Below are 17,669 nucleotides of genomic sequence, written 5' to 3' on the forward strand. Positions count from 1 at the left end.
AGGCTTGTGGTTGGCGAATGACCTTGTTTTATCAGAGGTATGGCACGTTAAGTGTAAGTATGTTGAAAATGACCATGTTTCAGAAACAAACTGATGTGAGGTGGTGCAGAAAATGTCTTACCAGAGACAATTAGAACACCGTAATGAAAATATTCACCACTTTCTTCAGAGGTCATTCCAAACATGCCAATCAAGTAAGGTGAACACAGCGTCAATATAAACTCTTATTTTAAATAGTATCAAAAAACATGAAAACATTTTACACAATTATGTTGTAGAAACACCAATGTCATCTCTATACATCAGGCACTTGAGGTGCAATAATGAACTAGACAGGCATATGTTCTATGTACAATGAAAAACATGAGAACCAATCTTTTTAATGTCCATTTCTCCTCACAAAACTCCCAGCTGTACAGTCCATTAGTTTACCCCATATTTGCATCTGAATGAATGGTTCTTCATCGTGGCTCTGATTCAGGATCTGTCCTAATCAGTCAGAATACTACTACCCTTCACAGGAAGGCATCCCATATTCAGTCAGACTACTACTACCCTTCAAACATGAGGTACCCCCATTCAGTCAGGGGTGCGTTTCCCAAAACCATAGTTGCTAACCTGTTACCAACTTAGTTGGTTGGCTATGGGAAATTGCAGTGCAACCAACAAAGTTGCTTACTTAGTTAGCAACTATGGCTTTGGGAAACACGCCCCAGAATATTACTACCCTTCAGAGACACGAAGCCACGTTTCGTGACACTGGTGCTTTCAAAGGCCCTATAAACAGACTGACGAGACCTACTGCACTGCAAGGCACCTCTTGGTCAGTCTGACCCTGTCCTTCACATTTAAACAGTGGAGCGCTCTGGACTCTCCAGTTCAGTCACACAGCGTTCAATTCAGTCCAGACCCCAGGTCTCCTCGGTCTTCCTCCTCGCCCGAGGTCCACTCCCCGGCTCGGGGTTTGTGCTTACGCTGGATGTGGTTCTTGAGGCTGACGTTGTGGTTGAAGCACTGCCCACAGTCCTGGCACTTGAAGGGTCTCTCCCCCGTGTGGACACGCATGTGGGACTTGAGATGGCCTGACTGGTTGAAGGAGCGGTCGCACAGTTTGCAGGTGTAGGGCTTCAGTCCCGTGTGGACGGCCATGTGGCGCTCCAGCTTGCAGGCCTGTTTGAAGGTCCTGTTACAGACCTTGCACGTGAACGTGTTGAACACGCGGTGCGTCTTCCTGTGCGCGCTCCGCGCGTAGCAGTCTGGGAACCGCAGTGGACAGTGAGGACAGGAGAACTTCAGCTCTTCGTTCTGGTGGACCTTCTCGTGCTCGATTTTCTGCTTTCGGAAAGTGAAGCGCTTGAGGCAGTAGTTGCAGCGCACTATGTTGGGCTTGCCTTTCAGGTGAACCCAGGTCATGTGACTGAGCAGGCCCTTCTGGCTGGCGAAACCCTTTCCGCACACCAGACAGGAGTTGGGCCGGGCCTTGTGCTCGCAGATGTGTGGGGGGCCACCACTGACCTTGTTCCTTAAGGTGATGAACTTGCCGCAGTCTGGGCAGGGGTCCCGAAACTCCTTGATGCCGTGGCAATGCCGTGCGTGCTTCTGGAAACTGTGCAGGTCGCCGAAGCACACAGCCAGGTCCTGGAAGTTTAGTGCCCCGTGCTCTGCATTTCTAGTGGTGGTGTTTGTGGTGATTTCTTGGTTGTTCGACTCTGGGTTGCCAGCACTGGTGGTGGTAGTGGTGTTGGCGACATCCTGGTTGCTATTTGGAGTGTTGGCGTCTGGGTTGCCAGCGGTGCTGGTGGTGGTTGTGGTGTTGGCGACGTCCTGGTTGCTATTTGGAGTGTTGGCGTCCGAGTTGCCAGCGGTGCTGGTGGTTGTGGTGTTGGCGACGTCCTTGGTGCCACACTGGATGCAGCCGTAGATGCGTTTGTGGCGCAGCCTGTAGCAGCTGCGCGTGAACTCGGTGTTGCAGTTGTTGCACCACACCATGGGGGGCTCGTGTTCCGCCTCTCTGCTGGCTTCAGACCGCTCCGATGACGCAGCAGCAGGACCTTCCGCCGCCCCAAGTGGAGACCAAAACTTCTTGGACTTCATGACCCATTCCTCATCGCTGTCGTCATCCTCATCCTCTTCATCCTCCTCATCTTCCTCCTCCTCCTCATCACTGTCTTTGACAGTCGTTGCTACCCCAGAGAGAGCGGGATCATCTTTATCCTCCGTGTTAGTTTCTCTCTGGCCGTCCATGCTGTCGTCGGAGCCATCATATATGACAGTCACAACATCATCCCCCTGCACAAAGAGACAAAGAAAAAGAAACATTCACTCACAAGATTTACACAAAGCACAGCAATGAGTGGTTAGGCATATGGTAACAAGACAAGCTGGTATATCAAGTACATGGTTTAATGTCAAACCTGGGTAAGTCAAAATTTCCTTAAAGAAGAGCGTTTTGGCTTTGTTTTGCAGGTGAATGAAGCCATAGGGTTATTCTATTAGGAAGTTTACCACTTCCTCTTGGCTAACTTTCCCAGGTTAGTCACTGAAGCCCCGTACTAGAGACACACCCCTTGTGTGGTAACACAATAATAACTAATCATGAGACCAGACACTCAGTAACCACCTCTTCCTCGGCAGACTCGGTGTCCGAGTTCCCAAAAGACGGGCCCATCGTCTCATTAACAACCTGTGCAACACACATAAAAGGAGACTCTGATTGCTCTTGCTGAAAGATTATGTCTACAATAACCATTTCTCTTAGCACAGTTCAAGTACTTGTCTTCAAATTCTGATGGTCATAAACATGTTGTAACAATAGACACTGAGTATCACCAGGGGTTAGTGCATTTCTACTTGTATTGCTGGTAGGCTGTGAATACGTTTTACATCACTATGTGCGCTGTTTAAGTAAACAGTTTTCTTGTATGGGCCCCTTGTGGAAACAGCCGCAGGGGCAAGGCCACAGAAACCCCATGCATGTTCATGTTTGTTTATGCATCAGTTAGGAGTTTTGGTCCTAAACGAGTTGGCTAGCTAACGAGCTACCAAAAGATATGTAAGACCCTCCACACACACACACAGAAAATAGACACATGCATGCCAACAGTGCACGTAAACAAACAGCCACACACCAAATACAAACTGTGCAAGATAGGCAAGCACACACACACACACACAAGCAACAGTACAGAGATTTGGTTCTAAACTAGCTGCCTAAAAAGCATGCAAAAACCTAAACTAGCAAACTAGCTGCCTAAAAAGCATGCAAAAACCTAAACTAGCAAGCTAGCTGCCTAAAAAGCATGCAAAAACCTAAACAAGCAAGCTAGCTGACTAAAAAACTTTGCAGACCCAGCAGCACAGTGAGAAGTACTTAGCTTACTAAATGTTAACTAATGCCAACTGGTGTCTTTTCGCAATATAGTATGTGATTAGGGATGGGAATTGATAAGATTTTATTGATACTGATGTTATTATCAACTCTGCTTACCAATTTGATTCTTTATCTATTCCTAACCAATTTTTGAAAATATCAACAAGCAACTTTACAATTCTGATGCAACTTAGCCCACAACTCTGAAAACCATTAACTACACTATTGTACTTAAGAAATCAAATATTCATGTATATGCCAGCTTTAAGCTGTACATCATCTGACAAATAACTAACCTCTAGGAAAGCAGGTGACCTCCTGAAAATTCTGGTCCTTCTACTGTTGAGAAAGGGGGCAAACGTTTCGCAAACAAATTTTGTGACTGCTCGGTGGCGACAGTCGTTCACCCCTTCTTCGCTCATTTCCCCCTCCCAGTGCAGGGAGCGTGAAATGGGGGCTGGAAACCTGAAGGAGCGAGTCGAGCATCTGACTGTAACCTCAGAGTTAGTATCTGTAGCAAGCAACAGTCGAAATGAGACAGAATGAGAGAATATTTGAACAGCATTTGTTTTCTTAGTCAAAGAAAAATATGTGCTAAATATGTGTGTTTTCTTAGTCAAAGAAAAATATCTGCTAAGAGTGCCTGCATGGCACTAATGTTATGGCATAGGATATTTGTCCGCACTAACGGACGTGCTGCTAGGTTGGGAGGCAGTGTCAAATACATGGCACCGGGGAGGCAGCGTCAAATACATGGCACTGCAGGAATTTTAGCCCACGTTCCGTTCCACCATGACTTCTGCTTCATGACAAGTTCTGACAGTTCTGGTTCATGACAAGTTCAAACATCAGAAAATCATGGCGGCATGGATAGGAGGAACTAATAAGCTTGGAGGCATACGATTCCCATGGAGCGAAAACATTTAAATTGTTATTGATTCCCATCCCTATTGGTGAGGTTATGCTGTGGTTCTTTATATGTATGTGTGTCTGTGTGTGTGTGTGTGTGTGTCAGACCACACCGTTCTGAGCAACGTATCTCACCATTTGTGCAGTGGACTCTTACCAGAGGTGGCTTCAACTTTGGCTTCATAAAGTAAGTCCCATCATCTAGGCTACTTGTGCACTTCATACAAGTGATTTTACAAATTACCTGGTCTACCTGGCTGAAGACTTGTGCTAATAGGAGCAACCAAACATATGGAGGGACTGGAACAAAAATGCACTAACATTTTTACTTTCTGAAACGGAGGTTTTCCAGCTCTAGCTTTGTAACTGTACAAAGCTAGAGCTGGAAAACCTCCGTTTCAGAAAGTAAAAATGTTAGTGCATATTTGTTTAAAAACTGTTGCATTCAATTTAATTCTGCAAACCAACCACCACAAATGGAATTCAATTCTTTGGGAAGCACTGCCTTACCTCATGAAGGGGAGTTCACATTGTACGTGGCATGTGCTGCACTCGTCGCTAGGTGGCTCTTGGTTGTGCTAATGTCCCAAACATGTTTGTTGTGCTTGTCGTCGGGCTCAGCGCAATATACCATATATATATATATATATATATATATATATATATATATATATATATATATATATATATATATATATATATACACACACACACACACACACAATATATAATGATTTCCAGCACGCCGCAGTCAAAGTTCAACTTTGCCCGCGGCACGTGCAAGAGCGGCAAAACGCTGTAGCAACAAGCCAGTTCTTGCGCGTGCAAGCCATTGGAAATAATAGATTTCATAGCGCAGCGCTGCCGCTTGCGCATACAATGTGAACCCCCCCCCCCTTGATTCTCTTGCATTGCTCAGTCATTTCTGGGGTGTGACCTCATGATTCTCTAGTCAAGTCTGCAGTGTAATCTTACCTCATGATTCTCTAGTCATGTTTACAATGTGATCTTACCTTATGATTCTATAGTCTAGTCTACGTTGTGATCTTACCTCATGATTCTCTAGTCAAGTCTGCAGTGTGATCTTACCTCATGATTCTCTAGTCAAGTCTGCAGTGCAGTGTGATCTTACCTCATGATTCTCTAGTCATGTTTACAATGTGATCTTACCTCATGATTCTATAGTCAAGTCTGCAGTGTGATCTTCCCTCATGATTCTCTAGTCAAGTCTGCAGTGTGATCTTCCCTCATTATTCTCTAGTCAAGTCTGCAGTGTGATCTTACCTCATGATTCTCTAGTCATGTTTACAATGTGATCTTACCTCATGATTCTCTGCTGGGTCGCTGATGATCTGGTCCGTCGGGTGGCTCGCCCAATTCCTGCTGTAGTGGCACTGTTGACACTTCTGGGTGACGTAGAAGAACCATCCGTCGCGCTCCGTACTGATGCTGCATTCGCTGCAGCACGCTAGGCACTCCTTGAACAGCTGCAGCAGGCACTCCAACTTCACGACAACCTCGTCTGCACTAACAAAGACCAGGAAGCAAGAGAATCGAGTTGTACAAGGAGGGTCTGACATGTAGCAAAAAGTGTCATCACATGTATTTCCGATAGGAGCGCAGTTTACAAAAGATACGCAGACTATAAAAGAGATCTAAAATATGTGTGAGCCTTGCAATTTAAATGCTTCATAAACATGTCAGCTTACCTGCTGTGGTTCAACTCCTCACTCTTTACAGGTGTAGGCCCAGGCACAGCAGCTACGATGCTCTGAACTCTTAGTGCAATTCCTGGTGACAGTGAATTCTGATCAAAACTGCAAAACGTACACAGCAAAATCACAACTGTCAAATTTTACTTTCCATAAAGTCCCCTAAAGTTACTTTATTTATTATTATGATCATTAGTATGTTTATTCATTTAGCAGACACTTTTGTCCAAAGTGACTTGCAGAATTGTGCTAAATATTAAACTTGTAGGCTGGGTGAACCCAGACGAACCAGGTCCATCTGGAAAAGGAACAGATTGAAGTCTGTTTCTTAACTTGCCGTTTTACCGCTTCCGAAGGCATAGCCAGAAGTGAAAGTAAACTTAAATTTTTGTGCATTAAAGTCTTATAAAATCCTTTCAGAAGTGCAGCAGACATATTTTCTTGGAATGAATGGTTTTAAATACAGTCGTTTACACAATTTACTCAAGAAAATACATGTTTCTGGGTTTTTGGTGATTCGGAAATGGCCGTCAATCGGCTCCTTTCCAGACCAACCTGCAGAGCAATATCAGATTAGTTAGTTCATCTGTGTTCACCCTGGCTATAAAAGTTGACCATTAGAGACATCATGGGCGCCTTTGATCTGGTGGTGAGCTTGAACAGGCAGTTCCAACCACGCCTCTAGAATGGCCAACGGCCTGCCAAACAGAGTTCCATCTTTTCTGCTATGCTGCAGCATGGATCACCTTATCTCAGTGACATAAAATTTCACATAACTAAACTTAATAGGTACAACAGCTTCAGTGTGATAGTGGTGTTATGTGAGTACGTTTGGGATCACCAATATGAAGAGGACGACTGGCCAAAGCAGAGAATGACTTTTGCAACTCTCTTGGGCAATGTACAAATGTTCAATTACATTATAATTTACCAGAGCAATAAATCACAATTAGGTGTAGGCCTATTTACATATTTTTCTACTGGCAAGTGCTACATAGGATAGCACAACTATTCTTCACCATTCTAAGTAAAGCTGTTAGCAAATAAAGCAGTTTGCTGTCCTAACACATTTTGTGACTTCCGCTGCTGACCGGAAAATACGTTTTCACCCGGAAATAAAGTCGTTTGTTTACCAACATTTTGAATTGTCCCTTCAAGCTCAGACTAAACATTTCAATTGGTAACTCGTCTAGCTTGCTTTCCCCACTTAGTGCCCCTTTCCTGACATGTAACTATTTCTTAACAGCTTTTCTTTATTTTGCAATCATAACATACGTTAGGCTACACATTTACTTTTAACCAGCCCTGCTAGCTTCTAGCTTGCAAACGTACAGGCCCAGTTGTTTGTTCAAAGGCCCTAAAATAAGCAGAATTGCTGTAGGCTATAACATATTTACAAGTAAAGCGTACTTCTAATGTACAGTGGCAAAGCACCTACAATTGAATAACGCTAGTAGTTTGGATCAATGAATCAAAATGCTAAATGAATCATCAATAACATTGTTATCTAGGGGCCCATAACGTTACAGACTAAATGTTAACACATTACAACTCGGACACCAAAACAGCATGCTATGCAGCCTACCTAGCTATGATGTTTTTAACGTTAGCCAACAACTAACGTTACCGCTAAATGCTGCTACAGAGATGGCTGCTAAGTGGAGTCCAACACAAAGGGCTCAGGGAACACTGTTGAACGGTTCGACTGTAGCAGCTAGGTCAAATAGCAACATCACCCACCAATCTAGCAGGAAAAGAGCAAGATCTTCGTCTGTCTTCATGCATTTCAGTTCTCTGAGGTTCCTCCACCGCTGAAACCCCACGCCGATGTTCACGCGACTCTTCGCCCTTGCCAAGTCATATCCTTTCTTCTTCAGTTTCTGTTCCTCTGATCTTATCCTCTTTGGCTGTTTTCTAGGTGGCGGTTTATCGGCCATCTCTCCGTGTTCACTACGTCCAGATGTAATATGGAGTTTAGAGCTCTACTGTGAAAGACAGGCTGGAATCTCCTCTTTCCCCTACCTCTCTGCTGTGCATGCGTTGAAGAGATTCTTGATGCTGATTGGTTCCCTGCATTCAGTTTAGGCAGCCAATCGCTTGACCTGCAAATCCAACTCCATCCTTTATGTAAACATGCCACAACAACTCAACACATTTTATCTAGTTTAGGCATACGAATTACCCTTAGTAGCTCGGCAATGCATGTTCACATAACATCACATCCAGAATGCACCACTGATGAGTCAGTTAGCAGATGCTAACTTTATTATTTTTGTAGACCTTCACAGATACTGAATCAACGCTTGCATTGCAATGATGTGAGCTGTCCACATCGGAGATTTATGAGTTATCAATTTGCTGAACTGTAAATGCAACATAGGGACTGTTTTAACTCAAAACTATAGGCCTAAGGGCAGTCATTTCAAATAACAATTAAATTAGTCATACATTTAGTATGTGTGTAGTTTGATGGCACATTTGTGTACAAGTTGTCTGTGTGAAAGGGGTATGGAATGAATAAATACATATTATTTCATTCATAAATAACGAATAAATATTAACCTAGTAGGTGAGTCATAGCAGATGCCCATTTTCTTGGTTGGTATTCCAAAATACAGACTTTTTTCATATTTTCTAAACTTTTTAAAAAGGCTATTTCAACAATCCTTCTTAGGGACCATTTTCCAAGTCTTTATACAGATGGTTTTCTTTCTTTCATGTGCAACAGATGTGCAAAACGTGTCTTGGTTCATTGCCATTTGTGTTTATTTAGTCAGACCTGTGGGGTATACTAATCTCGATTAGTGGGTTAGCCAGGGTATGCTGTGACACGGAAGTGGATCTGTTTTAGTGTCGCTATATCACCATGGTATCTTATGCTGTCAACCAAACCTGGTCGGGAGGAGGTTATGTGCTAAGTTATAGCTCAAATCGTGTAATCTACCGCCCACTGACCAATCAATTGTCTTAAAAACGAAGTTCTCACGTGTAGGATTCTGTCATATCTTACAGGTGGAGCTCCGCCTCTACTAACATTTTGTGGGGGCCAGCCGTGGAGCTCCGGAGCCGCATGCTGCTCTTTGATCCCTCGGATGCGGCTCAAATAATAATGAGTAGGCCTATTTAATTAAAATGTATTTTATTTTAGTTCGTAGGTCTATCTGAGTAATTTATATAACTTCCCACTTCACTTGACTCCGTAATCGTAGCCTGCACAATATTGTTACATTCGTGGTTCGTTGCATGTCAATATCAAACAAAATCACCGATTTTCCTCCATTTAAGTCAACGAGAACACTTGTTATTGTTGATGTGCGCACTTTCTGTAGGCTAGATAAGGAAAATGTCAAAAAGGAAACGTCAGCGACCACAGCTTTCGAGCGCGAACACCTGTAAGCAGGCTGAAATGGAAAAGTTTCCATCCGAAGACTGATTCTGAAAACGCGAAATGAACTGCTCGTTATCGCACACTGCAACGAGTTAGTATGGCTCTGTTAACCCTATTCCACTTGCATGTGAGAAATCTTTCTCACATATGAAAAATATGAAGACAAACCTGCGCTCACGTTTAAGGGCAATTCCGCGCAAAACTGTCATATATCCATAACGCCAACTAATAGCCTACCATGGATGGATGTGACAGTTTTGCGCGGAATTGCCCTTAAACGTGAGCGCAGGTTTGTCTTTGTATTTTTTCATATGTGAGATGAAATGATGACAGCCTCAATTCTTGCATGAAACTTCACCTTACTGAATACATCCAGACTCCAAGGCCATCACCAAATCTAATCTCTGGTAGGCCTAATGTTCAATTTTGCCAATGACATGTCAATGAAAATTGAGTGTTGTGTTGTGAACTATGATTAGCCTACTTTGCATACCAAAGGACACTGGGAAAATAGGGGGTGGTGTTCAGCCTACATGGGAAGCCTAAGTCCTATACTTCTGTCATTCCACTTTACATTTCAAGTTACTTGCACAATACTTTTAAAACTAGTAGGAAATGTATTAAAAAATCCTCTGTTGAATGAAAATAGCTGTACCTTAAATATCCAATTTTTTTCTTGTAACCGTATTTATGTGGCTCTCCAGGCAAAAAAGGTTGCCGACCCCTGGGTTAGCGCTTCGGACTTGTAACCGGAGGGTTGCCGGTCCGAACCCCGATCAGTAGGCACGGCTGAAGTGCCCTTGAGCAAGGCACCTAACCCCTCACTGCTCCCCGAGCGCCGCTGCTGTTGCAGGCAGCTCACTGCGTCAGGATTAGTGTGTGCTTCACCTCACTGTGTGCTGAGTGTGTTTTACTAATTCACGGATTGGGATAAATGCAGAGACCAAATTTCCCTCACGGTATCAAAAGAGTATATATACTTATACTTTTGGATCTCGAATGCACTTTAATAGTGCTGTGCGTGCAAATATCCCACTATGGACGTGCATACCATACAACAACTGATGACATGATTTATTTGATGTTATAGGTTAGACACAAAAAATTACCGCAGTGTAGATTAAGCTATCGCTCATGAATGCGGAAGTAATTGTTTTTAAATAGAGGCGGTCTTGTGCGTCTCCACGTTTCACGATTGGCCAACGTCATCCCAACACCAAGAACGCGCACAGATCTGAGCTGAAAGCCTAGTTTGACAAATATATCACATAACTGCTATCGTAGTATCACTTAACGTATACCCCTGAGTCAAGGCTTTGTGAAGCCTCGATATGTCTACATAGCCTAGATATGTCTAACATGCTTCGTAGTATACCCCACAGGTCATACAACACAGCAGATTAACGGAGGAGGTTAGGATGTGGAAGCCTCTACCTCTACGTGACGGCCTCATAAGCCCGTAATCTGGCCCAATGGAAGGGTAGCTGACTTTTTCTTTTCTTTTTTTTCTTCACAAACTGAGAAATGACTTCAAAAGAGAGGTTTATGTTGGTGTGTGTTGAACTCACAAAGTATTTACCCCCCCTTTCAAAAACCCACCTACTACGTAAAAACTTAATACAATCTTATATAAATGAGTTAGGGCCACAAAGCAAAATTACAAAGGGATAATGACCCAAGTTTAATCATTTGAGTTTCCCCGTTCAGTCCGACTGCACCTGTTCTTCCTGGTCAATCACTGTCATCACCTCGGATGGCTTATGTTTGTGCTGGATGTGGTTCTTGAGGCTGACGTTGTGGTTGAAGCACTGCCCACAGTCCTGGCACTTGAAGGGTCTCTCCCCTGTGTGGAGGCGCATGTGGGACTTAAGATGTCCTAACTGGTTGAAGGACATATCACAGACCTCACAGCTGTAGGCCTTTAGTCCTGTATGTACCACCTCGTGTCTCTTGAGGTGATGGGGATCGCGGAAGCCCTTGTCACAAACATTGCAGAAAAACCTGCCATGTTCCCAGTGGGTCCTCCTGTGAGAGCTTCGACTAGAGCAATCCTCAAACCGTTTGGGGCACTCGGAGCAGCGGTACTTCAGCCTCTCCCCCTGGTGGGTCTCCTCGTGCTCCTGCTTGTCTTTCAGGAACCTGAACTTCTTGTAGCAGTATTGACAGGAAAGCACATAGTCTTCAGTGTGCACACGACTGTGTCTACGGAGGCCTGCCTCATTGATGCAGCGCTTTCCACAAGTCAGACACACGAACAGCTTCACCTTGTGATCACAGACATGCGGTTTCCGGCCTTCATGTGTATTGATGAATTTGCCACAGTCTGGACAAAGCTCACGTTTACGTTGATAACCATGAAATTGCTCCACATGGCTCTGCAGGCTGTCTAGATCACTGAAGTAGATGGCGTACTTTGGACGGTGCCATCTCGTTTCATTTCTGGTGCCTCCGTGGTCACTGCTGCCCACAGAACCCTGGTCTCTAACGCTACAGCTGCTGCCTAACTCATTAACTCCATCGCTGGTGGCCTCCTGGATGCCACTGGTGATGGCATGCTGGCTGGCAGAAGTGATGACCTCTTTACTACTAATGCTGTTTGAATCCTCAAAACGATCCCTGGAAGCAGTTTGTTTGTTATTGCTGTTGGCGTCTGGGATGCATGCGCGCTCAGCTGCTTGGCTAACATCACAAGAGCTCTCTTGGTCTGCAGCAGAAGGGGCCTCTGGGCTGATTGTGCGTTGGGTTTGTTGGTCGCCTGTGCAGAGCAGCTCCTGATTGCACTTAATACAGCAGTAGAGCTGAGGGTGTTTCTGCTTGAGGCAGCGGGAACTGGTCTCTTCCCCACAGTCACAGCACCACGCAACTTGGATAAGCTCCTCCTCTTCATCCTCCTCCTCCTCCTCAAACTCTTCATCCGATGCTTCCGTGACTTTTTCAGTATCAGGAGCCCACTCATCATCGCTGTCCTTCCTTTTCCTCTTGGTTGGCTTCGGTTTCTCCTCTTCTTCTTCTGACATATCCTCCTCCTCTACCTCTTGTTCCGTCAACTCATAACTTTCATCGGTCTCTTCTTCCTCCATCCTCTCTTCCTCCTGTATTTCCTCCTCTTCCTCATCTATATTGAAGGTAATCTCCTCCCCCATGTCTATAGCCATGTCTTCAGAGGAAGTCACTACAGGCTCCTCTTCTGCCTACAAGAAACAAGAATCATTCATTAAATGTATTGATATTATTGTATTATATTGAGTTGGATATATTGTATTATATTGAGTTGGATGTGTTCCAGTTGTTGTCGTATGAAATACTTGTAATGTTATCGCACACCGTTTGTTGGATGTGTTCAATTGTCTGTCGTTTTACGCAATGTTTGTTACCAGATATAATCGTTACCAGATATAGCAACACCAGTTTGTAATGAGGCATTACACAGCATTTACACCAGTAAACATCGTAGCAACACAGCAACAGATAGAGGTTGAACAGTATTGTTTCAGTGGCCCCTGGGATCAAACTCGCAATCAAAGATTGTAGAACATGGCTCTGCTCCGCTCTAGAATCTTTGCTCACAATCTCCTGGTGTTCCATTAGGAGGCTCTGGTCCCTGACCACAAGACTTCCACCACACACCACATCAGTCAGGCAATAACTAAACCATGCTCCACACCTTCCAACTTCGGCCACTTCTTAAACAGCATACTCTCCTTTAACGCCAAAACACATTCATAAACACAGCAACTTTGTCTTAGGACAAAACTACAATGATCCAACAACCGCTGAACGGTTCATGAAGAGTAATCATACAGTTGGGATGTCCATCCTATCTGAAATAAGCACGAAAATATTCAAACTGAGCCAACCCTGTACCTTTGGACGGCCTGCTGGGTTAAGGGGCTGCTGGCTTGTCCACTCCCTGCTATTTCCACAGCTCCAGCACTGCTGCACCACGTAGAGAATGGACCCCTTGCGTTCCGTAGTGACGCTGCAGGCATCACTGCAGCATTTGAGGCACTTCCGGAACAGCTGTAGCAGGCTAGCAATCTTCACAACGACATCCGACATCAGGCCGTTCCTTCAACAACATAATTTTTGCACATAATTTAGAAAGGAATGATTCATTTTACATAATACATCTGACATAATAGCAATGCATGACAAACTCGAGGCAAGAAATCCATTTACCTGCCTTGTATGATGGCAGCGTTGCTGTTGGGTTCTGTAGACAAAGATCGATAAACGATCCAACTTTAGTACAAAGGTTTACTAAACCATTTACATAAATAAATAAATACATCTGATATATTTTCACTTCTTGTATCTTGTATGTGAGCCATGTGAAAAAGAAAAAATACTTTGCCGTAGCCCTTCACAATTTTTTCAGGAATTATACTCTGATGGTCATTCCGTGTCAATTCAGACAAAATCCAGGAAAATGGTTGCTGCATCGTCTCATATTTTTCTCATATTTGTCTACCTAATATTTAGGTCCCAAAACTAAGACCTGTTAAACATTTTTGTTAAATTCCAATGTTCTCAATTGTTTTCACCCTTGACTTTCTATAATTTTTACACGTTCATAAATGCCTTATCTTCGAGGCCATGTTTGGCTTTTGAACACAGACATGTTCTCAGTATGACTGGACTGTCAAAAGTTTGTACTGCATCCCCATTCGTTTTATATAAGGCCATAGATATGGAACAAAATGCAAAACTAGTGATATGAGGGTCTTGTATAGCCTTGTAGAAAATCAAAGGGAATGTCATACAAACCTTTAATGCTTCAGTCATACTGAGAACATATTTGTCGACTTCCACCCTAAACAGTTTGGGCTGCGTATAATACCTTTTCTTATATTATATGTCCAAACATTGCTTGACAGATAATGTGATTTTCAAGCTGTAAAACTGAGGTAATTTCAAGGGTTGAAAATAATATAAAGATATTGGATTTGAACGGAAATATTTTCCAGGGCTTGGTTTTGGGACCCATTCTTGAAATAGACGAGGTTTAATATAAACAAAATCTGAGATGGTGCTGCAACAAACAACCTTATTTGATCTGACATGGAATTACAGCTGAAACATCTTGGTGAATCTCAGTTCTAGCACTCATTTGTGTTATACACATACAAATGCGATTAGGTGCTTTCTTCACTGGACCGAACTCATACCGCATTGTGATGTCCAAACTGTAGTGTGAACCGAGCAGTGACTTCCCTGTACCGTTAACATCCTAGCAGGTTGCACCAGGAAGTCTAAACCCTCGCCAAGGGAGATGTGTGTCACTGCAGGAGTCTGAGTGGCTGGAACAGGCACAGAAACAGAAACACACACACACACACACACACACACACACACACACACACGAGGCCAGAGGCCCAGAGTCTTTGTAATATCCCACCCACTGACAGGTGCCATGATAAGGAGATAGTCAGTGTTAATCACTTCACCTGTCCCTGGTCATAATGTTATGGCTGATCCGTGTATATGATTGAAATATGTTACTATTTTCAAAAAGGATGACAGAAATATGGACTAGTCGCTCTTGTAGTGTAAGAGCTGGCATGGTATTTTGCATGATACAAACACATAACATCTTTTTGTAATGAAAACCATTGGATTAAGAAACGTTAGTTAAAGATTGATCAAAAACGTTGGATCAGCCCAGTTTAATCCACAAAAGAGCATTTGTGATCACCTGCAATTCTGTCATGTATTATGTTTCACTAGCATTTAATCTACAGGGGTGTACATATCACATACTAACAATTGTGCTACTGTTCTAACAACAACATACCTTTGCTTTGTGCATGGAGAGGCATACTCTCAGATGAACCAGTTCCTACGGTCACCATTTCTTGCTGGAGATCACACTGAGGTTCGATGCTGTGTTTCTCCAGGGACTGAGAACATACCAACGGAAATAGGCCTTCATTAGTGGTCTTGCTCAAAAGTTTTTGGCTGAAAGGTTCTTGTACAACAGCAACTAAGAGCAGTCTGACACATATTCTATAAATGTGCTATTAATACTCAAGTACACAAGATGATGCCACTTACTTCCACCTTACTTAAATGCCGTTAACACAAGGAACAATAATAAACACAAATATTGTATAGAAACATTTAACCTTATAATGATGGCAGAAAACTACCTGCTTTAGATGTCCACTAACAATACACCTATAGCATTGTAAGTATGCATATCAAAGACTGGTTTCCAGACTCACTCCTTTGTGTCACTTTGTGAAGAGACTGGTCTCTCACAATTGGGAAACGTTTCTAACTCTAGCGTCGTAACAAGCTTAGACTTTGTTAACTTTAAAGTCATTGGTCCAACCTAACCAATTAGATTGATCAGGGATACCTAATGTCACTTCCTACTTCACCTAACTTTTATAAACTGATAAAAAAAAAAAAACTGCCAGTCAGGCAGTAATGTATTTAGGCCTACATTTGCCATAGATACATTTTTCTGACTGCAATGTTTTGATGTTTGCAGGCGGTGCTACTACTGTTTAAACACATTCACTTGATTTTGAAACTTGTCACAAAAACGGTGTAATTGAGTGGTGTAATTGTCTGCTACACAAAAAAAGTAAAAGTGGCTGGGGCATTTTCTATGCTAATTTAGTCAGACTCGTCAGTCATGCTAGTTACAGCTGGGTACTTCTCCACGAGACAGATTTTTACCTTGACCAGAAATATCATGACATTTTAGTATCGGCAGATCTTGTGGCACGAGATCTCACCACACCCCTAGCATTGATGCCACACTAGTATCAGAGATACTTGGTGGACGTGGCCAGGCTACATAAATAAAGGACATGTAATGAATTCATATTTTGATTGCTGTTCTCCTCTCTGGAGTTCCTTCCTCTCTTTGCTGACAGTTTGAAACGTTGAGTTGATTGAATTTAGCAAGATATGTTTAGTCTGATTTGATCAAATTCACCATTGCAAAAAGATGCAAACTTGTTTATGCATTTGTAACTTCAGAGAAATTCAGGTGCTAATTTAAAGGGGGGGTTTTGCTAATCATTTGATTTTTGGAAGTATTGTTTATATTTCTACTGATTTTACAGAAAAAAATATTGTCTTGCTTCACATATTTTAGAATTATATGTGCAGGACATTTCTTTATGTAGAGCAGGGGTGGGCAAACTTTTTGACTCAAGGGCCACATTGGGTTTTGAAAATTGGCCTGCGGGCCGCACAACAACCAGACCCAGATTTTTTTTTTGTAGCCTATAATTTAGTATCAAAAGTATTTGTTTTAAATATTAAATTGCTTAAAAATACTGCTAATTTGATGCTGTTGAACAAATGTATAAATTGTGCACTGTCGCTTTAACGTTTTTAAATTCACGTTATTTCTCAATGATCTTCTGCCTGCTCCGCTATGGCTAGTGCTGTACCTATGGCTGTGCCCTCTCAGTTTTTAAATGGTCAGTAGTGGGAACTGCTGTTGCCTTCATGATTTCCTTTTAAAAGTTTCTTATAAGGAGGAGATATGAATTATCAACAATGACAAGCCAGCTGGAACCTGCCACTCTCTCTCCCTCTCGTGAGCGCAGACGCGTTCCTAATTAAATGGATCGCATTACGTTCACGTTAGATCTGCTGAAAAGGAGATAACTAAGAGTAGGCCTATCATCTCTATTTAACATGATGTTTTGACATTGACATTGAAAACATTCTCTAAGGAGAGTGAAAAGCAGTTTTCAGTAAAGCTAACCAACGTCGTCTCTATCACAGGAAAAAAAATAGCGAGCAAAAATAGTTTGCCCACCCCTGATGTAAAGAGAGCTTGAAAGTGGATCTGAAGAATTTGCACCATTTTCTTTCAGTCTTCAAAAACTCTCTATTTAGGATTAGATTTTGTTTCCATGGTGCTTTTTAGACAGGTCATCTGCTGGAAACATTAGGCCTAGTTTTTGGTCAAAGTTTTCTTCATGGATTCCTGGTCAGAACCCCTATTGGAACAGATTAAAACTTATTGTCCAAAAATCCAATATGGCCGCCGTATTCCAAAACGACACACTTTTCCTATGCTATGGGGACATTTCCAGTAACAACAGTGTCATTTTAGCAAAAAACTGTCATTTTCTATCAAATACATATTTACAGAGGTTAACTGATGATTTTAAAACCCTAAGTATTTTCTAACAATTTTAAATCATTAAAAAAATCATAACTTTTTCAGATATTTGTCAAATATCAGAAATAATCCAATTTCCTTCAAACATACCTTTGTATCAACTTGGATATAACTAGTTTTAAACTTCCATTTGGT

General features: G+C 42.6%; 2 protein-coding genes across 4 annotated transcripts in view; both read right to left on the reverse strand.

The window, feature by feature from the left end:
• Positions 1 to 211: 211 nt before the first annotated feature.
• LOC125295168 (zinc finger protein 629-like) lies at positions 212 to 8,861 on the reverse strand. Of its 3 annotated transcripts, XM_048244356.1 has the most exons (5): positions 7,732 to 8,861; positions 5,989 to 6,096; positions 5,602 to 5,806; positions 2,621 to 2,683; positions 212 to 2,289 (listed from the first exon to the last, which is right to left on the reverse strand). In XM_048244356.1, the coding sequence occupies exons 1-5, from the start codon at positions 7,926 to 7,928 to the stop codon at positions 895 to 897; spliced, it is 1,968 nt and encodes a 655-aa protein (XP_048100313.1). In that variant the 5' UTR covers positions 7,929 to 8,861; the 3' UTR covers positions 212 to 894. The 3 variants fall into 3 exon arrangements, with proteins under 3 accessions (XP_048100313.1, XP_048100324.1, XP_048100335.1); XM_048244367.1 differs by lacking the exon at positions 2,621 to 2,683; XM_048244378.1 differs by lacking the exons at positions 5,989 to 6,096; positions 7,732 to 8,861 and adding an exon at positions 3,667 to 3,881 and having other exon boundaries at positions 5,602 to 5,638.
• A 2,175-nt stretch (positions 8,862 to 11,036) lies between these two features.
• The window catches only part of LOC125295128 (zinc finger protein 629-like), a 37,589-nt gene continuing 30,956 nt past the window's right edge, over positions 11,037 to 17,669 (reverse strand). The window contains exons 4-8 of the mRNA XM_048244301.1: positions 15,174 to 15,279; positions 14,548 to 14,679; positions 13,559 to 13,592; positions 13,244 to 13,448; positions 11,037 to 12,570 (exon numbers count right to left, since the gene is read on the reverse strand). Of these exons, the coding sequence (XP_048100258.1) occupies positions 11,083 to 12,570; positions 13,244 to 13,448; positions 13,559 to 13,592; positions 14,548 to 14,679; positions 15,174 to 15,279 (1,965 nt within the window). The 3' untranslated portion in view covers positions 11,037 to 11,082. The remainder of the gene's footprint in view (positions 12,571 to 13,243; positions 13,449 to 13,558; positions 13,593 to 14,547; positions 14,680 to 15,173; positions 15,280 to 17,669) is intronic.

This window comes from Alosa alosa, chromosome 1, assembly GCF_017589495.1.
Source record: "Alosa alosa isolate M-15738 ecotype Scorff River chromosome 1, AALO_Geno_1.1, whole genome shotgun sequence".
NCBI lineage: Eukaryota > Metazoa > Chordata > Actinopteri > Clupeiformes > Clupeidae > Alosa > Alosa alosa.

Coding starts and splice junctions, on each gene's coding strand:
- LOC125295168 (XM_048244356.1), bottom strand. CDS start 7,928: ATGGCCGATAAACCGCCACCTAGAAAACAGCCAAAGAGGATAAGATCA. Junction 6,097..7,731: donor GCTCTTTTCCTGCTAGATTG/GTGGGTGATGTT, acceptor TACGTTTTGCAG/TTTTGATCAGAATTCACTGT. Junction 2,684..5,601: donor ACCCAGCAGAGAATCATGAG/GTAAGATCACAT, acceptor TGTGTTGCACAG/GTTGTTAATGAGACGATGGG.